General features: G+C 44.2%; 1 protein-coding gene and 1 pseudogene across 1 annotated transcript in view; one reads left to right on the top strand and one right to left on the bottom strand.

Moving 5' to 3' along the window:
- Positions 1 to 26,124, bottom strand: part of SLC7A9 (solute carrier family 7 member 9) — a 37,462-nt gene that overhangs the window by 11,014 nt on the left and 324 nt on the right. Inside the window, exons 2-10 of the mRNA XM_067717877.1 lie at positions 21,593 to 21,706; positions 19,942 to 20,089; positions 19,423 to 19,665; positions 18,863 to 18,988; positions 18,531 to 18,630; positions 17,723 to 17,767; positions 17,112 to 17,235; positions 16,148 to 16,251; positions 995 to 1,091 (exon numbers count right to left, since the gene is read on the bottom strand). Coding sequence (XP_067573978.1) covers positions 995 to 1,091; positions 16,148 to 16,251; positions 17,112 to 17,235; positions 17,723 to 17,767; positions 18,531 to 18,630; positions 18,863 to 18,988; positions 19,423 to 19,665; positions 19,942 to 20,089; positions 21,593 to 21,679 — 1,074 coding nt within the window. The 5' untranslated portion in view covers positions 21,680 to 21,706. The remainder of the gene's footprint in view (positions 1 to 994; positions 1,092 to 16,147; positions 16,252 to 17,111; positions 17,236 to 17,722; positions 17,768 to 18,530; positions 18,631 to 18,862; positions 18,989 to 19,422; positions 19,666 to 19,941; positions 20,090 to 21,592; positions 21,707 to 26,124) is intronic.
- Positions 9,656 to 12,995, top strand: LOC137214657 (NF-kappa-B-repressing factor pseudogene; annotated as a pseudogene).

Here is a 26,124-nt window from a genome sequence, read left to right as displayed (position 1 = left end):
AGAAGAAAGAAGAAGGAGTTTTTAGGTCACTCGTACATGAAAACATGAACCTTATCACTTCACAAAAGATGGAAGAAGCCGTTTTTTTCTGTGGATAAACACTTTAATGTGAAAGAAAACTCGTATGTATCCCATTATATTTGGGGTTAAACCAGACTGGTGCTATGACAGCTCTTCGAGGTGTGATGGAAAGGACTTGGAAAATTTGTAGCTCTTTTAAGCAGGGGAGAAACAAAATGTGTATGTATATTGCACCAGCTTCCTAATTATGAACTTTCCTTCCAGAGAGTTTTCACTGGGGGAAAGGGCCCTGCACCATAAAACCCAGGCTGTCTAGGTCTGGTCTTGACTGCGTTAGCTGCAGGGTCCTAGACTTGTAATTCCAAGGGCCTTGTAATTCTGGGTCCTTTTTCTCATCTTCAAAGGGAGTAGGCTGACAGAGAATAAGGGCTCCCTCTGGGGGTGGGAGGAAGAATCTGGCCCTGAGGCCGGGGTGTGGATGGTCCAGAGGTGCCCAAAACAGTTGCATACAGCCAAGGACTATCCCTCACTGAGAAATTCCAATCAGAAGATGTCAAACACCTGTAATTCACAAGGGTCCCATGACTTCTGAATTATTGGACCGTAATGAGAAGCTGTTGTCATTAGCCACCTTGTAAAATGCCTTATTCTCCTTCCTCATAAGCTAGTGGGTTTTTGTACACTTTGTTACCAGGGACTCAGAACATACAAATGTACATGTAAGAAGTGTAGAGGGTACAAGCTCAGAAGATTCAAACTGCCTTTCGTGGATAAATTCAGAACAAGGAGCAGAAGTTGGGTAAATTATTTGAATTGTTTTGAACTTTTTTATATACCTGTTTATATAACTGAGGGCTGGGGGAACCTGGGTCATTTGAAAATCACTGAGCTTAGTGATCAAGTTTACTTCATCATCCAAACTGAGGGACCCTCTGCCTTAAGGGGGTGTTTTTGTGGCAGAATTCATACTTACATAAAAGATGATGGCAGGGGCTGGAGTGAGGCGCTTGACGCTAACATAAGAGAGCACTTTAAGCATGTGGCCTTCCCGGCCTGCAACGTAAACAAGTCTGAAAGGGCAGTAATAAGGAAGTCAGTCGATGAGGGTGAAGGCTGCTGTATGATCACCGAGCAAGTGTGTCCTGAGCATCACTACCCAGGCCACAGAGAAAGGGACTGAGTTATGACCCTGGTGTCTTCAGGTAGGAGTCTAGCCTCTTGAGATGACTGCGTTTTGCAGAAGTAAGTGAGGTGATTAAGTGCATCTTAGAGGAATGCATCCTGGTGCAGTGGGGTCACCTGTGGGGGTGGGGTGGAGTGGGAGATTGAGGAGCCCCTTTCAAGGAGGAGGTACCTGATCTGAGTACTGAGATTTATGCAAGAAACAAATGTAAAAACTAGTCAAGGGCCTATGGACCTCAGTGCCTGGAGCACCTGACAGAAGCCAACACAGACATGCCTTGCACTTCCTAAATCCAAAGTCTGTATTTTTAAAAAATCAGAAAATCAAGGGTGAGTCAGCAGATGCAAACAAATGGCTGAGCCACCCCGTCCACCCCCCAAGAACTTCTGATGATTCAGGAATCTGAAAAGCTATCTTTAAAATGGTAAAGGAAAAGGAAAGGAGAGCTAAACAGAATTCCTAAGGAAACAAAAAGTTACTTTAATTAAAAAGTTAATCAACAACAGACAAATATACAAGTGAAAAAAGTAAAAGCTAGACTGAATATGAAGCATAGAAAAGCGGAAAATGTAGACATGAAATTAAGAGAAGAAACCTAGGAAGAAGCTCAAGTATATTGAATAGAGTAAGAAATTCAAAGAAGAGCACAGAGCCTTTACACAATCAAAAAACACTGAGCCTTCAAACTGAATCCTGTTCTAGACAAAAACATACCCAGATATAAACATTAGAGTGGAAGGGAAAAAAATGTAAGCTACTGAATTTAAAAGATAGCTACAAAATTAGGGCAATCAGAACAACAGCCATGGCATGAGAAACACTTTCAAAGTGATGAGGGAAAATTGATTTGACTTTCAGATTAGAATACTACACAGCTAAACTATCATTCAAGACTACTGGCAAAATACATTTGTAGATAATAACTGTGAGACATTTACAGTTCTTCAGTCCTTGTTGGAAACTATTAAAAAATCTACAACCAAAGAGGACACTGAACTGAGAAGGAATTGATTGAAGAAGCGACATTAAGGAAATAGCAGTAAAGCACATTTGGTATGTATGTAAGTATTGGATTTTTTGTTTCTGTCATGATGGACTTTTTTTGGAGGGTTGGTTGGGATTATAAACAAGGTGTAGCTGATACGCTAGATGATATGAAAGGGAGAGCCCTTGCGAGAGAGGGAAGAGAACTGGGATAGGCTCTACTAGGTATTCATGTTGAATTTTAAAGGTAATTGCTAAAAGAATAGAAATATAACTTCCATCCACATCAGCAGAAGAAAAAAAAGGAATAAAGGACAGCTGATGGTTAATAAATCAGGGTAAGATTTTTTTAAGCCAAGAAAACACAAAGGAATACGTTAGAAATTAATCCAGCAGTAATCACATCCAGTGTGATCAGATTCCACTTGCCCAGCTGGAGACTCTCCGGTTGGGTTTGTTGAAAGAGACACAAGCCACAGCCCATGACACTGAGAAGCAGGCAATAAAGGGGATGGGACATGTTACCAAAAGTAGCAGCCTTAAAGACAGCTGATTCAGCAATATCAGTATCAGAATTTAAGGCAAAAGAGGGAGCATTCCTACTGAAAAAGAGAACAGTCAGAAGATATAAAAAACAGAAGCCCTTGCAAATATACAGTACAGGTAGAAGATCAACCATGTACAAAGCTAGTAGGAAGGTTAAAAGACAAAAGTAGTAAAACCATCTACATCCACAATAAGCAGTTAAAGAATACACAAAACAATTAGATGTAAAACACGTCAAAAACAGTAATCGTAAGGGGAGGAATGTACAAATGCAGGGTTGTTAAATGCATTTGAAATTAAGAGATCAGCAACTTAAAACAATCATATAGTTTGCTATATATAAACTTCACATAAATACAAACCAAAAATCTATACTAGATACACACATAAAAAAGAAAAAGGAATGAAAACATAACACTAAAGATAGTCATCTAATCACAAGAGATGAGAACAAAAGAAGGAACAAAAAAGACCTACAAAAACACCCCCCAAACGAATAACAAAATGGCAATAAGAACATACATATCAATAATTGCTTTAAATGTATATGGACTAAATGCTCAAATCAAAAGACACAGCTGAATGGATACAAAGACAAGACCCATATATATGCTGCCTACAAGAGACTCACTTCAGATCTAAAGATACAGATTGAAAGTGAGTGGATGGAAGAAGGTATTCCATGCAAATGGAAATCAAAACAAAAGCTGCGTAGCAATACTTGTATCAGATAAAATAGACTTTAAAATAAAGACTGTTACAAGAGACAAGGACATTACGTAACAATCAAGGGATAAATCCAAGAAGATATAACAATTGTAAATAAATGTGCACTCAACATAGGAGCACCTAGATATATAAAGCAAATATTAACATACATAAAAGGAGAAAATGACAGTAACACAATAATAGTAGGGGACTTAAACACCCCACTTACATCAATGGATGGATCATCCAGGCAGAAAATCAGTAAGGAAACACTGGCCTTAAATGACACATTAGACCATATGGACAATATATATAGAACATTCCATCCCAAAACAGCACAATACACATTCTTTTCAGGTGCACATGCACTGTTCTCCAGGAGTGATCACATGCTAGGCCACAAAACAAGCCTTGGTAAATTTAAGAAAATTGAAATCATAGTGAGCATCTTTTCTGACCACAATGCTATGAGACAAATCAACTACAAGAGAAAAACTGAAAAAAACATAAACACGTGGAGGCTAAACAATATGCTACTAAACAACCAATGGATCACTAAAGAAATCAAAGAGGAAATCGAAAAATACCTGGAGACAAATGAAAATGAAAACACAATGATCCAAAATCTATGAGATGTAGCAAAAGCAGTGCTAAGAGGGAAGTTTATACTGCCTACCTCAGGAAATGAGAAGACTCTCAGACAACTTAATTTTACACCTAAAAGGACTAGAGAAATAACAAATGAAACCCAAAGTTAGTAGTAGAAGGAAAGAAATCATAAATATCAGAGCAGAAATAAATGAAATAGAGATTAAAAAAGAAAAATAGAAAAGATCAATGAGGAACTTCCCTGGTGGCACAGTGGTTAAGAATCCGCCTGCCAATGTAGGGGACACGGGTTCAAGCCCTGGTCCAGGAAGATCCCACATGCTGCGAAGCAACTAAGCCCGTGCGCCACAACTACTGAGTCTGTGCTCTAGAGCCTGAAAGACACAACTACTGAGCCCGCATGCCACAGCTACTGAAGCCTGCATGCCTAGAGCCCATGCTCTGCAACAAGAGGAGCCACTGCAATGAGAAGCATGTGCACCTCAATGAAGAGTAGCCCCCACTCGCCGCAACTAGAGAAAGCCCACGCACAGCAACGAAGACCCAAAAATGCAGCCAAAAATAAATAAATAAATAAATTTTAAAAAAGGAAAAGATCAGTGAAACTAAGAGCCATTTCTTTAAAAAGATAAACTCAATAAACCTTTAGCCAGATTCATCAAGAAAAAAAGAGGGCCCAAATCAATATCATCATAATTGAAAAAGGAAAAGTTATCAGCGACACCACAGAAATACAAAGGATCATAAGAGATTACTATGAACAAGTATATGCCAATAAAATGGACAACCAAGTACAAATTGACAAATTCCTAGAACTGTACAATCTCCCAAGACTGAATCAGGAAGAAATAGAAAATATGAACAGACCAATTACCAGTAATGAAATTGAATCAGTAATTTAGAAAAGTCCAGGACCAAGTGCCTTCAAAAGTGAATTCTACCAAACGTTTAGAGAAGAGCTAACACCTATCATTCTCAAACAATTCCAAAAAATACAGAGGAATGCTTCTGAACTCATTCTATGAGGCTAGCATCACCCTGATACCAAAGCCAGACAAAGATATCACAAAAAAAGAAAATTACAGGCCAATATCACTGAACATAGATGAACATAGATGAACATAGATGCAAAAATTCTCAAAATATAAGCAAACTGAATTCAGCAACACTTTAGAAAGATCATATACCATGATCAAGTGGGATTTATCCCAGGGATGCAAGGATGGTTCAGCATCTGTAAATCAATCAGTGTGATACATCACATTAACAAATTGAAGAATAAAAACTATATTATTATCTCAATAGATGCAGAAAAAGCTTTTGACAAAATCCAACAACCACTTATGACAAAAACTCTCCAGAAAGTGAGTAGAGAGAAAACACACCTCAACATAATAAAGGCCATATATGATAAGCCCACAGCTAACATCATACTCAACAGTGAAAAGCTGAAAACATTTCCTCTAAGATCAGTAACAAGACAAGGATGCCCACTCTTGCCACTTTTATTCAACATGTTATTGGAAGTCCGAGCGACAGCAGTCAGACAGAAAGAAAGAAAGAGAATGAAAGAAAGAGAAGGCAAATTGGAAAGGAAGAAGTAAAACAGTGACTGTCTGCAGACAACATGATACTATACATAGAAAATCCTAAATACACTACAAAATAAAAATAAAAATAAATACTACTAGAGTCATCAGTGAATTTGGTAAAGTTACAAGATACAAAGTCAATATACAGAAATCTGTTGCATTTCTATACACTAACAACAAACTATCGGAAAGAGAAATTAAGGAAACAACAGCATTTACAATTGCATTTTTAAAAAAGAATAACACACCTAGAAATAAACTTACCTAAGGAGGTAAAAGACCCATACTCAGAAAACTGTAAGACATAGATGAAAGAAACTGAATACAACACTAACAGATGGAAAGATACACCATGTTCATGGATTGGAATAACTAATATTGTTAAAATGACCATACTACCCAAGGCAATCTACAGATTCAATGCAATCCCTATCAAAATACCAATGGCATTTTTCACAGAACTAGAACGAATAACTTTTAAATTTGTATGGAAACACAAAAGACCCCAAATAGCCAAAACGATCTTGAGAAAGAAGAACAGAGCTGGAGATACCACACTCCCTGACTTTAGACTATACTACAAAGCTACAGTTATTAAAACAGTATGGTTCTGGCACAAAAACAGACACACAGATCAATGGAACAGAATAGAGAGCCAAGAAATAAATCCACATGCTTATGGTTAATTAATCTACAACATAGGAGGCAAGAATATGCAATGGAGAAAAGATAGTCTCCTCAATAAATGGTGCTGGGAAAACTGGACAGCTACATGTAAAAGAATGAAATTAGAACATTTTCTCATACCATATACAAAAACAGATTCAAAATGGATTAAATACCTAAATGTAAGACCAGAAACTGCAAAACTCCTAGAAGAAAACATAGGCAGAACACTCTTTGACATAAATTGTAGCAATATCTTTTTGGATCTGTCCCCTAAGGAAAAGGAAACAAAAGCAAAAATAAACAAATGGGAACTAAATTTAAAAGCTTTTGCACAGCAATGAAACCACTGACAAAAGAAAAAGACAACCCACTGAATGGGAGAATATATTTGCAAATGATATGATCAATAAGGGGTTAATATCCAAAATATATAAATAGCTCATACAACTCAACGTCATAAAAACAAACAATCTGATTAAAAAATGGGCAGAATAACTGAATAGATATTTTTATAAAGAAGACATACAGATGGCCAACAGACATGAAAAGATGTTCAACATCACTAATCATCAGAGAAATGCAAATCAAAACCACAATGAGATATCTATCACCTCAAACCTGTCAGAATGGCTATCATCAAAAAGACCACAGCAAATGTTGGCAAGGATGTGGAGAAAAGGGAGCCCTTGTACATTGTTGATGGGAATGAAAACTGGTGCAGCCACTGTGGAAAACAGTATGAAGGTTCCTCAGAAAACTAAAAATAGAGGGACTTCCCTGGTGGTGCAGTGGTTAAGACTCTATGCTCCCAGTGCAGGGGGCCTGGGTTTGATCCCTGGTCAGGGAAGTAGATCCCACATGCATGCTGCAACTAAGTGTTCACATGCCACAACTAAGGAGCCAGAAAGTCGCAACTAAGGAGCCCATAAGTCGCAACTAAGGAGCCCGCTGGCCACAACTAAGGAGCCCACGTGCTGCAACTAAGACCTGGCGCAACCAAATAAATTAATTAAATATTTTTTAAAAACTAAAAATAGAATTATCATATGACCCAACAATTCCACTCCTGGGTATATATCTGAAGAAAACAAAAACACTTCATTCAAAAAGATACGTGCACTTCAATGTTCATAGCAGCACTATGTACAACAGCCAAGCTATGGAAGCTACCTAAGTGTCCATAAACAGATGAACAGATAAAGAAGGTATGATACACACACACACACACACACACACACACACACACACACACACATACACAATGGAATACTACTCAGCCATAATAAAGAATGAAATTTTTCTATTTGCAACAATGTGGATATAGCTGGAGGGTAGGTATTATGCCTAGTGAAATAAGTCATACAGAGAAAGACAAATACTGTACGTTGTCACTTATATGTGGAATCTAAAAAATAAAACAAACTAGTGAGTTTAAAGAAACAGACTCACAAATATAGAGAAACAGACTCACAGATATAGAGAACAAATTAGTGGTTACCAGTGGGGAGAGGAAAGTGGGGAGGGGTTTAAGAGGTACAGACTACAATGTATAAAATAAGCTACAAGGATATACTTACTGTACAGCACAGGGAATATAGCCAATATTTTATAATAACTATAAATGGAGTATAATCTTTAAATATTGTGAATTAATTACTATGTTGTACATCTGGGACTTTTACCCGTGGGACATATAATATTATAAATCAACTATACCTCAATAAATTTAAAAAAAACAGGAGCCCATGAAACACAGGAGGCAAAGCTTGACAAAACCACTGTGAGAGCATAAGATTTGAACAGTCAAGGTACAAACTTAATGATAACATAAAAACCTAGAAGTTAGTAGAATACACATTATTTTCAAGACCATGGGAACACTTATAAAAATGGCAGTAAGCCACAAGGGAAATCTTAAAACTTCTGAAGAAGTAATATTGTAAAGATCACACTCTCTGAGTACAATACAATAACATTAGAAGTCAGGAATACACAGGCCCAAAAGACTCATTTTTAAAAACTACTTTTTGAACTTTGAAAAGATATAAACATAGTATTAATTCCCAGAACAAGTCAGTGAAACTGGGAGGAAAGGGACTGCTAGATGGAGGGGAGACTTAAGACTCAAGATGATGCTGTGAATTCACTCTTTAAATTCCATCAGTTCTCCACAAATCAATATATAAATTCCATGCACTGAAGATGCAAGCACGACTTTTCGGAACTGGACAAAATTACTGTAAGTGCATCTGGAATGCTAAACAGGCAAGGAGAAGTCTGATGTGGGAGCACCAGTCCTACCAGATTTTCCATTACTGAAGCTGTGAAACATGTAATAAGTAAGATAATAGCACAGGAAAATATTTAGCAGTGAAACAAAGTGAATCAAGTACATTGGAATGATAATGCTGGATTTCAAACCAGTCGGAGAAAGGGTGGACAATAGGTAAATGTTTGGGGAAAAAAAGTGAGATTTATGCCTCACGTCAAGACGCTTTCTAGATTGGTCAAAGAGCTAAAGTAAAATGCTAGAAGAAAACATAGGTGGGCATTCTTGAAAGGAGAGAGGAAGGTCTGTTTATGTGAGATAGAAAACTCAAAAACCAGTAAGCAAAAATCTTAGATTTGACCTCATAAAAATGATATCCAACATAATTCAATATAGCACAAGTCCCTGGCCAACCCCCAAGCTGCACAGGTACATAACTATACAAAACTACTCAAAATGGATCCTATACCTAAATGTAAGAGCTAAACCTGATAAACATTTAAGATAAAACAGAAGAGAAAATCTTTGTGACCTTGCGTTGGGCAAAGGTTCTCAGATATGACAACGAAAGCATGCCACGTGAAAAAAAAAAAAAAAACCTGATAAACTGCTCTTTGTCAAAGTTAAAAGCTTTGGTGTTCAAAAATACCACTAAGAAAATGAGAATAGCTCATAACCTCGGGGCTGCACGCGGGTAGGTAGACTAGAGGAAGGAGAGCAAAGCGTGCTGGCGTCTTTTTTTTTTTTCCTTCCCAGTGCAGTGCGTGAGTCTGCGGGTAGCCGGAGGTGCGGAGCGTGGGGCCTGGCTCGGCCTCCCGGGCGCGCGTGTGACTGCGGCGGGTGCCCTCCTCCTGCACCTCCACGAGTTGGAGGAATGCAACGGGCGTGCTCCCGGGTTGCCGGGGACGCAAGCTCGTGCTCACCGCTTCAGCGGTCGCCCGTCAAGCAAGCACTCCAGTCCCCTGGGAGTTGGTCTTCGCGCCTCGGTGCGCCCCTCCTCACCCGGCCCCTCCCACCGACCTCCGCTCCCGCTCTCTCCTGGTAGCGAGTCTGCTTCATCCCTGGGGTCCCTGCTTGGGGGCAGAGAAGATGGCTGGCAGACGTCTGCTGTTGGGGGGCGACTTCCTGTCGCCGCCGCCGCCCCCGCCCCCGCCCCCGCCCGAGCCAGTGCTGGAGCAGTGGCGCTATAGCCACGAAAGTGACCGGCAGTGGGCTCTGCGACGCAGCTTTATCTGTCGGCACCTGCACAGCTATCCCGGCGCTGCCCTAGACCAGCTCCTCGCGCTCTCCGCTGCCTGGACCAACCACGTTTTCCTGGGCTGCAGGTACAGCCCACGCTTGATGGAAAAAATTCTCCAAATGGCTGAAGGTATGGATATTGGGGAGATGCCTTCATATGATCTGATGCTGTCCAAACCTTCCAAAGGTCAAAAACGTCAACTCTCAACATGTGATGGTCAAAATCCTCCTGAAAAGCAAGCCAGTTCCAAATTCCATGTGAGACCTCGTTTTGAGCCTGTACATTTTGTAGCTAGTAGTTCAAAAGAAGACAGACAGGAAGATCCTTATGGCCCTCCAGCAAAAGAGGTAAATGAACAAACACATTTTGCCAGCATGCCAAGAGACATCTACCAAGATTATACTCAAAACTCTTTCAGTATACAAGGTGGAAATTCTCAGTATTGTGATTCATCAGGATTTATTTTCACAAAAGACCAGCCTGTAACAGCCAACATGTATTTTGACAGTGGGAACCCTGCCCCCAGCAGCACATCACAGCAGGCAAACTGCCAGTCAGCTCCTGAGCCTTCACCGTCACAGACATTTCCTGAGTCAGTGGTAGCCGAGAAGCAGTATTTTATTGAAAAATTAACAGCAACTATCTGGAAGAACGTTTCTAGTCCAGAGATGACTTCTGGATCTGATAAAATTAATTACACATATATGTTAACTCGTTGTATTCAGGCATGTAAGACAAATCCTGAATATATATACACTCCTTTAAAAGAAATCCCTCCTGCTGACATCCCCCCAAATAAAAAACTTCTAACAGATGGTTATGCTTGTGAAGTTAGATGCCAAAATATCTACTTAAATACAGGTTATGCTAGCAGCAAGAATGGTTCCAGGGATCGAGCTACTGAGCTAGCTGTAAAACTCTTGCAGAAACGTATTGAAGTTAGGGTTGTCCGACGGAAATTCAAGCACACGATTGGAGAGGACCTTGTGGTGTGTCAGATTGGCATGCCTTCATATGAATTCCCGCCAGCTCTGAAACGACCAGAAGAGCTGGTGGTGCTGGCTAAAGAGGCTTCCAGGCAGCCGATTTTTAATGCTTCTGCCAAACACTGGACCAATTTTATCCTTATAGAAAATGCAAATGATGCGATTGGTATCCTTAACAATTCTGCCTCATACAACAAAATGTCTGTTGAATACAAATATGAGATGATGCCAAATTGTACATGGCATTGTCGAGTGTTTTTGCAAGATCACTGCTTAGCTGAAGGTTATGGAACCAAAAAAACAAGTAAACATGCAGCTGCTGCTGAGGCTTTGAAAATCCTTCAGAAAACACAACCCACTTACCCATCTGTCAAAAGTTCACAATGCCAAACAGGCTCTTCACCCAGGGGATCTGGGAAGAAGAAAGATATAAAGGATCTTGTAGTTTATGAGAATTCTTCAAATCCTGTGTGCACGCTGAACGACACAGCTCAGTTTAATCGAATGACAGTTGAATATGTCTATGAAAGAATGACAGGACTCCGATGGAAATGCAAGGTGATTCTAGAGAGTGAAGTCATTGCAGAAGCAGTTGGAGTGAAGAAAACTGTCAAATATGAAGCTGCTGGGGAAGCTGTGAAAACCCTCAAAAAGACCCAGCCGACTGTCATTAACAACTTGAAGAAAGGAGCTATTGAAGATGTGATTTCAAGAAATGAAATTCAGGGTCGCTCAGCAGAGGAGGCTTACAAACAACAAATCAAAGAAGATAACATTGGAAATCAGCTGCTGAGAAAGATGGGTTGGACGGGTGGTGGTTTAGGTAAATCTGGTGAGGGCATTCGGGAGCCAATCTCTGTCAAAGAGCGTCATAAGCGGGCAGGGCTTGGTCTTGATGTAGGGAGGGTAAATAAAATTGCCAAGGGAGATATTGAACAGATCATCAGAAACTATGCCCTCTCGGAGAGCCACACGGATTTAACCTTCTCTACAGAGCTGACTAATGATGAGCGGAAGCAAATACATCAGATTGCGCAGAAGTATGGTCTTAAGAGTAAGTCTCATGCGGTGGCCCACGATAGGTACCTGGTGGTAGGCAGAAAAAGACGGAAGGAGGATTTACTAGACCAGCTCAAACAGGAAGGCCAAGTGGGGCGTTACGAGCTTGTGATGCCTCAAGCGAATTGAGATCTTACTAATTTATTTCGTAAATGCCTAATGAGGCAGATTTGTGAATTAAAGAAATGCTGCATGTTCTGGTTGCAGAGTATATTCATTAAGATGTTTCACCTTGTTCATTTCATATAGTGCTTTATTAGATATTGGAACTTGAAGAATTCTGTCCACTTGTATTAGCTTAATCCAGCAGATAATATCGTGCAGTTACTGTTTGTGTCTTTGATATTGCTGTGTCCCTCAGATTTTCGTAGTTTGTACAAAGTAAGAACACATATCCAAATGGAATTTCACCCCGACAAAGAAATTCCTATTTTAAAGGGCATAGCACAGCAATTTGCAACAATATGTAAAGTTGATATTGACTACAATAAAACTACAGTCTTAACTCCAGACTTAACTGACGATGTCAGGTCATTTTGTATTATCTATTTTCATCTTTATGTGAAGCCAGTTATAGAATGTTTAATAGTAAATTGTGCTGTACGTGTAAGTGTCCTTACCAACTAAATGATGTAAAACTTTGTTAAAGTAATTTTAGTGTTCATTTATTTATAACTTCTACCATGTGGTTTCCAGAATATTGGAAGTGATATACTGTATCTTGTGATATATGAGTGTTAACAAATTCTAGTCTTCATGCTGAGAGAGCACTACTTGAGAGAGCAATTGAAAAGTTCCCAAAACTTTGATTCAGTCTGAAGAAAGGAAGCTGGAACTGTCTGTTCTTGGTGCCTTGCAGAGAGACTCACAGCAACTCTCCGTCATAGCTTTCACATGATTTGGGTGTATAGCACATCCAAGGTGGCCACAGCTGTGGTGGAGCTTGGTAAAAGACTGAAGATACATTGGTGCTTTGATGAAAAGGTTAGTGGGCTGGTCCCTCTCTCAAAAAGCTTATTTAACCCCCAAAGCCAACTTTGTAACATATTTAAAACTGCTATTTTCGCTTATTTCTGGAATGTAAAAAAAAACTGTATAAAAAGGATTAGTGTATGCTTCCTGAATAAAAAGGAGCCAAAGTTGATCAAAAAAAAAAAAAAAAAAAGAGAATACAAGGCACAGACTGGGAGAAAATACGTGCAAATCAGATACCTGATAAAGGATGTATCTAGAATATATGATGAACATGTACAACTCAGTAAGAAGATAAAAGGAAACCCAATTTTTTAAATGGACAAAAGATTTGAATAGATATTTCACCAGAAGATATACGAATAGCTAATAAGCACACAAAAACATGCTCAGTATCATTAGTCATTAGGGAAATGCAAATTAAAACCACAATGACAGGGGTTCCCTGGTGGCGCAGTGGTTAAGAATCTGCCTGCCAATGCAGGGGACATGGGTCTGAGCCCTGGTCCAGGAAGATCCCACATTGCCACGGAGCAACTAAGCCCATGAGCCACAACTACTGAGCCTGCGCTCTAGAGCCCGTCCGCAATGAGAAGCCCGCGCACTGCAACGATGAGTAGCCCCCACTCACCGTGACTACAGAAAAGCCCGCATGCAGCAACAAAGACCCAACGCAGCCAAAAATAAATTAATTAAAACAAAAAAACATAGTGACATACTAATACCCAGTGGAATAACTTTAAGCAAAAGACAAATATAAGTGTTGGTGAGAATGTGGAGAAACTGGAACTCTCATGCACTGTTTACAGAAATTAAAATGGAGCAACCACTTAGAAAAGAGTTAAGCAGTTTCTTTAAAAGTTAATCACAAAGTTACTATATGACCCAGCAATTCTATCCCTAGGAATCTACCCCAGAGAAATGAAAGCATTTATGTCCACACAAAGACATATATGGACAGGCTCTTTGGTGGGGCTAATGGCAGACTCCGGGAGGGCTCATGCCAAGGAGCACTTCCCAGAACTTCTGCTGCCAGTGCCCTTGTCCCTGCGGTGAGCCACAGCCACTCCCCGCCTCTGCAGGAGACCCTCCATCACTAGCAGCAGAACCAAATGAGATACGAGTAGGAATGCCATCCCTCAGAGTTCCCAGAGACACCCTGGAGCTTCATCCGGACTAATTTCCTTCCGCGGATAGGCCATAGAACTCGTAAAGAAACAGCGTCCTCCAGGCCTGCACTCAAGGCAACTCTGTTTCTGTAGCATTAAAAGTGTTCTGTTACTGAGAAAATACCCCCAAGCAGAAGATACTTACACGTCGCCACGCACGGCACTTGGGGTAGGTCCACTGTGAAGGTACCCGGGTTTTCGGGCATGGATTTGTGCTAGAAAAGCCTTTTCAGAGATCTCTAACATAAGTTATGGGTCCTTCTGCAATGAGCAGACAAATAAGAGGGAACCAGGGACTCACCGGAATTCACCTCTTTCACGAGAGAGGACATGGTGTTAGTGACAGAATCCGCTGCTACTAGAGAAAATGCCCTGTAAGAGCTTCCTTTTTCCCTCAGAACAGAGAGTACATCATTCTCTCCCTTCAAAATGTAAGCTTTTATCCCCTATAAACAGTGGATGAGAGCATCTTTTTCCTCAGTCTCCCTGGATATTACTGATGTTAGACAACTTTTTTTTGAATCTGCTAGGCAAAAGATCTACATGTGAGGACCTGGAAGGATGTTCATGATATATCGCTAATTCAAGGAAGACGCTAATCGCAGACCAAAATGCAATGCACGATCGAATTTGTGTGAAAAGAGTATATGTCCATAAAAGCACCCTTAAACATTAAAAAAAGAGAGAGAGACATATATGTACATGAATGCTCACAGCAGCATTACTCTCAATAGCCCAAACTGGAAACAGTCCAAATGTCCATCAGCTGGTGAATGGGTAAATGAAATATACATCTATAAAATGGAGTACTATTCAGCAATTAAAATGAATGAACTGATACCTGCTAGGACACAGAGGAACCTCAAAAATAATATGCTAAGTGAAAGAAGCCAGATGCAAGTGTCATACTGTATCATTCCATTTACATGAAATGTCTAGAAAAAGCAAAGTCATAGAAAGAGAAGCAGATCAGTAGTTGCCTAGACCTGGAGCTGGGAAGGGGATTAACTATACTAGGCCTGAGGGAACTTTTCGGAATGATGAAAATGTTCTAGAATTGGATTGTGATGACGTTTGCACAGCTTTGTAAATTTACTAAAATCACTGAATTGTCGAATTACAAAGCGAGCTTTATGGCATTTATTCCTCAGTAGAGCTGTTTAAAATGTGTTTCTATATACCTGCAACAAACCATCAGAAACTGAAAATGTTTACATTTTTGAAAATACCATTTACAATAGCATGAAGAAATATTTCAGAGTAAATCTGACAAAATATGTGCAAGAATTTGTATACTGTATACTGAAAGCTGCTACTCAAAACAATATTTTTTTGAAAAAAATTAAAGAAGACCTAAATAAATGGGGAGCCAGTCCATGCCCGTAGATTGGAAGAATCAATACTTTGAAATGGTGGTCCTCTCCGAACTGATCTATGCATTAGGTGAAGTTCGAAGGAATGATTTTGCGGCATGTATTTCTCTCTTTTTTTAAGCGTCTACGTGCTTAACGTTTGGCAATTTCACTCTCAGAACTCTACCCACTCAGAACGCTGGACAGCCGGGCAAAGACGTGTTCACGAATGTCCCCTGTCGCAGTGTTTATAAAAACCACCCCCAACTAGCCCGTGAGTGGAGGTGATGTGAAACTATGCTCCATCGTAAAGGGGATTCCAAAGCAACCGTCTCTACGCCGGATAGGGTCCAGAGGCTCGGCAGGGGCTGGAAAACTGCCTGTTTATGTAAATAAAGTTTTAGTGGACCGTAATCACAGCTTTTGGGCTTTCTACTGCAAAGACAGAACATGACAGGTTTACACGGGCTGCAAGCCTAAAACCTTCCCTATCTGCCCTTTAAGTTTACCAATCCCTGATCTAGACTCTGTGTATCTATTAACCTGAGAAGATGTTCAAGAAAGCTCATTCGGTAAAAAGTCCCACGGGTCAACCTCGCTCACCCGGGTCGCGAAGCCCCGCCTTGCGCTGGGGCGGGCGGCACTGTCCCCGCTCCCTCGCTCCCTCGCTCGGGGCCCGCGGGCCCGCGCCACGCGCCGGTCCGCGCACGCTTTCGGCTCCATCACCCCAACTCAGGCCTGGCGCCGCCCTGTGCGCGCTCCGCCCCGGGGTGGGGGCCCCGCCCTACCTGCCCGCCGTAAAGCACGTCCCGTTAGCGGCGCCGAGGGTTGAAAACGCCACGAAGAGTGGAACGACCCACGAGGCGGGGTAGAGGACGCGGTCGCCAAACGTCTGCGAGAGAAGTGGGTGCGTCCTGAGACCGTGCGCGCCCCCAGGAGCCACCGGCCCCGCAAGCTTCTGTGCCCTCCCAGCGGCCCCGCTGAGCTGGGCTCCCGGACACCTCCGGGAGGCACAGTGGAGCGCCCGTCGGGAGGAAACGACCTCCTCTGCGGATGGTGATGGACATCTCTTCTCCACCTCTTCCTGGCAGTGTTTCAGCAACCTCTGCCGCCCCTGCCTCTCCCTCCCTCGGAATGACCTGGTCTCCCTCCCCTCTGAGCCGCCTATTCTCCGGTCAGTGGCCCGTCAACAAGCTGCGTCTCTCCACGCTCCCCATCCTTGTCACATCATTGCCTGTTTTTAGTTTCATTTCCTGTCCCGCTCCAGCTCCGAAGGCCTCCTCCAGCACGTGGACCCCACCCACCTTTCCACCTGTCCCTCACACCCATCCCTCTGTCCTCTTCCCTCCTCCCCCAGCTTGAATTCCACAATCCATTATTATAACTCCCTCTTTTAATGACTCCTTTGCTCTTTCTCTCCCCTACACTTGCCTGTCAAAGCCCCAACCCTGGTGAAGTCCAACCCTGCTGCAGCTACACTCTGTGCCTTCCCCGGTTGGCGGGGCGGGGGGCGGGGGGGGGGGCGCGGGCGGGGTGTGCTGGGAAAGCAGGACCTGCCACCTGCTGGCAGCCTGGAACCTCACTCAGCTGGGTGGCTGGGACTGCCCTAACCTGCTCACCCTCTCCGCGTCTGGTCTCCTAGACGATTATTTCCCTCCCCCGCGGTGAGGGCCTTTCAACTTGAGCACTTATCCCTTGCCTGTCCCCTTCCCACACACCAGGCACCCTCCCGCAGAGACCCTGGGCACTCACCACGGCCACAGCCTGGGACTGCAGGAGCTCGGTGGCTGTCATCACAGTGAAGTAGGACACGTTCATGAGGATGTAGCACCCTGTCACCAGCGGGATCCCGATGATGATGGCCAGGGGCAGGTTTCTGGGAGGGGCAGGGACCCAGGGACCCAGTCAGACCAGAGCATCCTGTTAGAGACTCACAAGGTTGTTGTCCTCGTCTACTCCTTTCTTCCACCCGCCCCGGCCAGCACTCCACCTGCTCCTGGGGTGGGCTGGGGTCACAGCTGCCCTTCCTGAGGCCCACCCAGAAGCAGGGGGCTTGTGGGACAGCAGAGCCCCAGTGGGGACATGTGACATTTTCAAATGAGAAAGAACTCTCCCTCTCTCAGACTCCAGGGCAGTAAAATTGAATTGGTTATAAAGCAAAATAAGCTAGAGTTCTTCCTTCCCCTTAGCAACCATTCTACTGCCCCAAACAAAACCAAGCTCTAACGGGTGTAAATGAGGAAACCATCCTCTGCGTGGAAGGGGGTGGTGGGTGATGACGGGGGAGCAGCTCCACTTTATGGTTGGGGGAGAGAAATACCCTCACCTGTCCACTGTCTCCTGCCCTGACTCAGCTTTCTTACCTGAAAGGGTTTCTGAGTTCTTCTGTAATATAGTTGAGTTGATTCCTAGAGGGAAAAAAAAAGTAACGTGAGTAACATAACTTTGACTTTCTTTGCTAAGATTATGAAACACAAAATAATAAAATGTAGGTCTCATTTAAGCTACTCCATCACAGAGAAAATTCCCCTTGTAGGAATTTCGGGGCAGTTTCTTTCAGAGAGAGCCCTGGTGGTGGTGAGACTACTGAGATCTGCACAGCTTTCAGTTGGTAGGTCTTTGCCCTCCATGGGAATCGTGTGAATTTTCAACAATTATTGGGAGCAATGAGTCCCCAGTGTGCTTTGAAAACAAATGGAAGATTCTTTTTCTGAAAAGGGAATGGAGCCTGCAGATGCTTTGCATGAGGGAAAGACCAGTGTCCCGGATGGCCACTGGACACAAACAGAATCTCACCGACTAAACCTAGTGTTTGCAAGCGCTACTGAATATCTGCCTTGTCCAGTGCCTAGCAGCCCTCGCTGCCTCCAATCCGGCTGAGCCTGTGTGTGTCTGGTGAAGCTTCTGGCACAGGGTCCCACCACTGCGGGCTCACGGGACACTGTGTCAAGGGCTGCTGGCATGTGAGCGAATGGGAAAGGGGCAGGGGCCTCAATGTCTCTGGGGTGCGAGGAGAACAGAAGCGTGAAGGGTGGGGTGCTTCACGAAAGGGAGATGCAAAGGTAAAATGTCAGGCTCCCACCAAACCCCCAAAAGGAGAAGTCGTTGCTTTCCACAGGGTTTCAGTAAAATAGCCTAAAGAAACGCACAGCCAGACGTGTACCATCTTACCATCCATCATACGCCCAGAGTCCATTATAAAACGCCAGACCGATGGCTCCCAGAGACAGCTTTGTGCCCTCAAAGGAATTTTCAAAATTCCTCGTATTTCCTGTAATTAAGCCAGACGGTGAAAAGCGGGTGTCAGCTGACCAGACTGGGACTTTGCATCACCTGGGAAGGCAGGGGATGCCTAATGACCTCAGGTGATTAAACACACGCTGAAAAACCGGGGAACGAAAGATTGTTTCTGTTGAATTCCTGCCTTAAGGATACGCTTAGGAGCAAGACTTCCAAATGGTCTGTGCTGTGTGGCATCACACTCCCCTCCAGCCACAGGTCACCTTGGGCCAGGAGGACAATTCCGCTGATGATGATGACGACCACGATCACCATCTTGGTCGCTGTGAACACGTTCTGGACGTAGCTCCCCAGCCGCACGCTCAGCGCGTTCACCGTGGTGATGAGCACTGGGGAAGTCAGAGGTGGGCAACATTCTGTGTCTGTGGGCTCAACATCTCCCTCCTTTCTTAAGGCCCTGGAAAGAGTCTCCTTTCCACTCCCAGGCCCACCCCTCCAGCCTCCCCTCTCCACCGCCACATCCCTCAAATGCACCTTTGAAATCCAGCCGGGCTGCCTCCCCCCAAGAGCAATGGAGAAGCAGCCGGGCCCCTGTGGGACAGCCTGCTGCCAGCAGTCCCTGACAGCTCCGATGGCCCCGCAGAGCAGGGACTGGATGGCCAAGGGCATCAGGCTTGGGCCCAAGACTAGACCTGGCCCTGCTCCTCACCAGCGCCTCCAGGCCCACTCAGCCTCTTTCTGGCTGTGCAGGAGCCGAGTCTCCCCACACCATCCGTGCCGGGTCTCTTCTGACCCCTGCCCAGTGTTTCACACACGTACTCACAGATGGCAGCGGCAGCCAGGAGTTTAATGACAACTTGAGGAGGGTTGCAGCCTGAGTAGAAGGGCGCAGAAACGTACTCAGAGAAGCTGAGACAGATGATGGCAAAGGACGAGGGCTTTATGACGAACAGGCTGGTCCAGGAAAAGAGATAGGCAGGAATGGGGCCAAAGGCTTCCATCAGGTAAGGGTACTCGCCCCCCGACTTGGTGATCATCGTGCCAAGCTCTGCAAAGCACAGAGCGCCTGGAATACAGAGAGGAAGGGGGCCCCGGGCCCCTCGTGAGGCATTGCCCTGGTCGAAGGAACCCCTCTCCCCCGTGGGGGACATGCTCCCGGAGCCCATCACGGTGCCTCTCCTCCTGAACTCTGGCCATTGGACATTCTGTGAAGCCCGATTGACACCTATCTGTGCACAAGCATTGAAGGGCATCCAGGCAGCAGCAAGACCAGGCACAGACAGAGCTCCCACAGCAGCCCCACACTCAACAGAAGGTGTTCAGGGCGGGGCATCTTTGTTACCCAGTGTCGCAAGAATCCCACAAGCCGCCCAGACGATGAGACAGGGTCCCACGGCTTCCATGTTGCTGAGCACAGACTTGGGGGAAATGAAAATCCCGGAGCCGATGATGGTGCCCACGATGATGCAGATGCCGCTGAACAGGCCCAGCTCGGGTGTGGAGAAGGGGAGAGGAGAGTTAGTGCTGCCACCCAGTGGGGCTCAAGAGGCCCAGACGCAGCCCTCTTCCTCCCTCCCTCCCTCCCACTCTGGGTGTGGCCAGGGCAGCCCCCAGTGTCCCAGGCACCTTCACCCTGTGCTGTTGCAGGGGGAGCACCAGGGAGCTGCTCCTGGGGCTTCGCTTGTAAGTCAGTTAATCCTCACAACAGCCTCATGAGTCGGGTACACCATTATCATACCCATTTTACAGAGGAAAAAATAGAGGAACAGAAAGATTCCGTTACTGCCCGGGGTTCACATCCAGTACGGTTCATAGGCCTGGCTGAGGTTCCATGCGCCAACCCTTACCACCCTTGACAAAGGTGCCCAGATGGTAAATAAAGGCTGATTTGACAACCAATCACCAATAGGAAAGTCCCTTGGGACCCGCCTCTTAGGTGGGCAGAGCAGAATGGAGCTTCTCCCCCCAGACAAAGAATGAAGTCAGGGTTTGGGGCTCCTGGCCAGGGGAGTGGGGGTGAGGGGGTGAGCAGCAAGGTCTCCAGGGACAGAAACACTCGGGGGCTGTGAGCTTCCTCTCATGCCATTCTGTAGAATATGAGCTTCCTACCAACGAGACCCTGCTCAGACACACCCTGTATGATTCTGTCCTATGAAGTTCCACAACAGGGAAAATTACTCTGCAGAGATAGAACTCGGGGGGGTGGGGCCCTCCTGGAAAGGGGCAAGAGGGAACTTTCTGGGGCGACCAGTTTGTCAAACACTTCAAACTGAACACTGAAGAGATGTGCATTTCACTCTATGTAAATCATACGTAAATCAAGAAAAAAAAATTTAAAGGAATAAAATAGTTTGATTCAGTATATATAAGTCCATGCCACTCTCTCACTTTGTCCCAACTTACCCTTCCCCCTCCCCATGTCCTTATATAAAGGACCAAATGTAAAATGGATAGCTAGTGGGAAGCAGCCGCATAGCACAGGGAGATCAGCTCCGTGCTTTGTGACCACCTAGAGGGATGGGATAGGGAGGGCGGGAGGGAGACGCAAGAGGGAGGAGATATGGGGATATGTGTATATATATAGCCGATTCACTTTGTTATAAAGCAGAAACTAACACACCATTGTAAAGCAGTTAAACTCCAATAAAGATGTTAAACAAAAAGAAGGAATAGGATTTCCCTATCACTGGAGGTATTCAAACATAAGAGGGGCCAACATTTGGTGAAGGTGCTGTAGAGGGGACTCCACATCAGAAGTCCTCTCTGACCATCCCGGAAAAGGCCACTGGTCTGAGCAAACAGCCACCCCTCCGGGTGCTTACCCAGCACGCAGAAGCACACATGTATTAACCTCACAAGAATATGCTGAGTTCACTGGCGAGAGAGAAAGAGGTGAGTACAAGGAATTGTTCGATCAGAGATGGGGTGGGGGGACTTGGCCGTGCACCCCGTGGCTGGACCTGGGAAGGGCCTGCCCCTAAGGACGGCCTTACCTCCTTTTGGAGATTTGTGGTCTTGTGTTCGATGCTCTGGATCGACTTCTCATCCTCTCTCCTTTTTCTCAGGCTTGTCTCTTCCATTTTCTACCCGCTGCCAATTCTAGGAGGCTGCAAGGAGGACACGGGTGTTCACTCAGCAAATGCTCTGTCGGACAAGATGCAAATGGGGGCTCAGCTGTCGCACCTGGGTTGTGGGAACGGATTCTATGAGCAGATGATTAGCTACAGTTTGGGGGAAATGCAGCTGTCGACTCCTTAGGGATAATTTGCTCAGTCCCAGCAAAATTCTGACTGCCGTTCAGAGCCTGGGCAACTGGGGTTCCAAGCTCTTTTCTAAACTACTCTGGTACCCCCGTGCCCCCTCACCTATCCTATGTGCCCGAACCCTCAGCAGTGACACGCCTGGAAGTCATTCTACAGCCCAACCTCATTTTTTCAAAGGCTTTTAAAAAGAAATATTTAAAAACATACTGGAATATCCTTAGTGGAGTCAAGTCTGAAGAAGGAAGGCTTTTCTCATAATTACTTCGCAAGTAATTAAGGTACCTCACACAATAGATCCACGGTATAGACAGTTTTTCATTGAGTGATGCCAGGAACGTTGCTGAGGGAAATCCGTTCAAGGCTGAACTACTTAGTGCTCATTCCCTGTTCCCTTTCTCCAGATGAAGTCCCTCTCGGGTCCCTGGCCAGGGGATCAGCCAGCCTTCCCATCACCTGGTGGCCTTACCTTCTCCTTGACCTCGAGGAGCCCAGGGACCTGCCCAGGGCAGCTGACCACCTTCCTCTGCACAGTAGTGCCCTAGGAATGGCCATGTCTCGTGCCCAGGAGAGAAGGAAGCCACAAGGTACAGAGGTCAATAAAGGTAATTATTAAACACCTTTTTTTTTTTAAGCAACGAAGCTTGGATACACCACACAAAAAAGGGAGGGTCGAGCAGCCAGTTTCTCTCCAAACTGTTTTTATTTTGCTCATTTGTGTCCAGACCAGTTTGTTTTAAAATTAACCAGATTCCCCCCAGATCAGCTACATCCTATAAGGAGAAATCTCTCCAAAGACTGGAACCAGAGGAGATAAACTTTGGAACCTACTCTTTTATTATCTTAATAGGTTCTATTTACAACTCCAGGCAGGCGGCACCAACAGTAGCTGCACTCCTAACTCACAGGTTGGGGGGAGCCCTTTCCCCCCTCCACTGAGGAATTTCCTCCAAGGTCCTTGGCCTGTCTGCCTCCCACTGGTTCTGACCAAGCTTGTCCGGCCCCTGCTGAGACCGCATCTGGGACGGAAGAGCCCAGCCTGAAGCACTGCTGCTTATCGCCCATCTCCTCCGGCAGTTTTGCACTGGGGTAGATTTAACAGCATCCCAGATATCCAGATGAGACCAAAGGTCACAGGACAGGGTTGGTGAGTCACTGAGGTTTACTGTGGGAGCACTTTGGGACAGGCAGACCTGGGAGGAGGGCAGATTTCTCAGGGTCATCTCTTAGAGCCTACTGAGAATGTGGGGGACCTCTGCTTTCCCAGAGTCAGGGTCCTGATGTAGAAGTTTGTTACCTGCCCCCCTTGATGGGGCCATGCCTGCTCATCAGGGCACCTGATCCTCTTGTCGGCCGTGGCCAGAGCCCGAGCAGAGTGCTCGTTCACGGGCTGTCTCTCCAGAGCACGGAGGCAGGACCTGCCCCCAGGCTTGCTTGAGGCACCCCTTAAGCATTTGCTAACAGTGCAGCACTCAGAGGTAGGTCTGGCCCATCTGTACTTGCAGAGCCCTACAGAAGGCTCCCTGGGTCAAGGTTGCCCCAGAGGGCTGATATTCTAACAGAAACCACTGAGGAAAGCAGGGTGGGGTGGTGGCGGTAGTGGGGAGTTGGAGGGTCCTGTGAGCCCACACCAGCCACGTGGTCTCAGAGTTACTTAGCCTCTCTCCAAGAACTGAGTTCTGAATCTGTAAAATGGGCTAGTGCTGGCACTCCCCTTCACAGAACTGTGAGAACTGCAGAAGGTTATGCATTAAGCGTCAGCATTCTGTTAATGCAGAGGATCCCGTGGGCTTCTTGGGCCTCTGTCAAATGCTGAGTTTGGAACATCTGGGCATGAGGATCCTTGCTGAGGGTCAGAAATCGACTTCAGTTCATTTTTGGCCCTTGGTGCGCATTTCTTTTCTTGAAGCTGTGGTTTCTTCTTGTTTTGTTTTTCCCCAGCAGAGTGAGTGTTCAACCAATTATCATAAGGGTTTCCCCCCCCTCAGGGAAAATAATGTGGATTTGTCTTCACAGTTTTTTCCCCAATTCTTTAGGACCTTTGGTTCATTGTGCATCCAGCTCTTCTACCACATGGCTGAAGTTTTACCTCCTTGCAGTCAATTCCCTCTCACAGTTAATTTCCTAGGAAGTTTCATGTTATTTTTTTTTTCATACAACTCCATTGCTTCTTAAGTTTCTGCTAAAGCTCTTGACCTTCACTTTCTTTTTTCTTCTTTTGGCTGAGCCACGTGGCATGTGGGATCTTAGTTCCCCGACCAGGGATCGAACCCAAGCCCCTGCAGTGGAAGTGTGGAGTCTTAACCACTGGACTGCCAGGGAAGTCCCGACCTTCACTTTCAAACCGTGCCTTTTCCAATTGCACAGATGCTTGCAGTTTGAAGATGGTAACACCATCTGCATTTTATCGTCTTATATTTGGTACGTATTTGGTTCCCTGGTCCTGTAACGGTTTATAAAGACACGTTCAGCCCGGCAGTGTAAATCCATATCCCCACAGCCTCTTGGCTTTTATCCTCTGAGTCAGGGTCAGAGTCAAACCTTCAGGACAGATGCCAGCTCTTCCTTTACCACTTAAAACTTGTCCCAGGCCTGGCTTCAAGTTTTCAAACTTTCTTCTGTTCCTAAGTTTACTCATCTTATATTCCTTCCCTCTGCTGCTGACAGTAGTTCAGAGCTTTGCAGGGGACCCAAAAGGCCATATAACAGGCGTTCACTTACCTACCAAAATCCCAACCGAAAGAACTCATAAAGAGTCAGTGGAATGTGCAAAGTCTTTAAATGTCAAGGATTTACAGTCTGACTGTAAAACAATTAGCAAGGAAAGCACAATTTAAAAACTCTTATCTGGGAAACAATATCTATATATATCCAAGAGCTATTGGAATAGTGCAATTCTACCTTAGAATTGTCCATCATTTTTTTTAGATATAATTGACGTATTAGTTTCAGGTGTACAATGATTCGATATTTGTATATATTGTGAAATGATCACCACAATAAATCTAGTTAATATCTGTCACCACACAGTTACAAATACTTTTTCTTGTGACGAGAACTTTAAAGATCTATTCCCTAGCAAGTCTCCAACAATACAGTATTATTAACTATAGTCACCATGATGTACATCACATCTCTTGAGACATTTATTTTAGAACTGGAAGTTGTACCTTTTGACCACCTTCACCCATTTTGCCCACCCCTCACCTCTGGCAACCACCAATCTGTTCTCTACATCCTTGAGTTGGGTTTGTTTGGGTTTTGGGTTTTTTGTTTGTTTTTCTGTTTATTTGGTTTTGGGGGTTTTCTGGGGGGAGGGATCCTGTTGGTACATTCAAGTGAGAGCATTCATCTTTGTTTTTCTCTGACTTATTTCACATAGCATAATGCTGTTAAAGTCCATCCATGTTGTCATAAATGGAAAGATTTCCTTCTTTTTATGGCTGAATAATATTGTATTATATATATGTATATATGTGTATATATATCACATCTTCATCTATTCATCCATTAACGGACACTTAGGTTGGACACATCTTGGCTGTCATAAATACAGCAATGAACATGGTGGTGCAGATATCTTTTCAAGTTTGTGTTTTTACCCAGAAGTGGAATTTCTGGATCAGATGATAGTTCTATTTTTAATCTCCATACCGTTTTCCATAGTGGCTGCACCAATTTACATCCCACCAACAATGTACAGGGTTCCCTTTTTTCCACATCCTTGCAAACACTTGTTATTTCTAGTCTTTTGGATAATAGCCATTCTGATAGGTGTGAGCTGATACTGTGATCTTGATTTGCATTTCCCTGATGATTAGTGACGTTGAGCATCTTTCCATGCACCTGTTAGTAATCTGTATATCATCTTCTTTGGAAAAATATCTATTCAGATACCTCTGCCCATTTTTTAATTAGATGATTTTTTTTGGTTGTTGAGTTGTATGTGTTCTTTATATGTATTGGATATTATAGTTTCTATTGAAGCATATTTTTTTTCTCTAAAGTCACTCTCATTTCTACCAAAGATGGCCAAAGTCACATTCATTTGTTTTAAAATAAGTTTAGTTTCATTAAACTTGACCTGATTATTTACATAAGTTCAGCAAGAATAGCAATTGACCATATAGGCTGTTTTAAATCTGCTTTGCTGGAACTTTTCATAAGGAACCTCCAGATTGAACTTTTAATAGCCTCTTTAGGCTAAGAAGCCATGTCAAGGAGTCATCATCAGACTCGCCTGTAACACCTACAGATTCGGGTGA

The sequence above is a fragment of the Pseudorca crassidens genome, chromosome 20 (assembly GCF_039906515.1).
Source record: "Pseudorca crassidens isolate mPseCra1 chromosome 20, mPseCra1.hap1, whole genome shotgun sequence".
NCBI classification, from domain to species: Eukaryota; Metazoa; Chordata; class Mammalia; order Artiodactyla; family Delphinidae; genus Pseudorca; species Pseudorca crassidens.
This window is presented reverse-complemented; position numbering and strand designations above follow the sequence as displayed.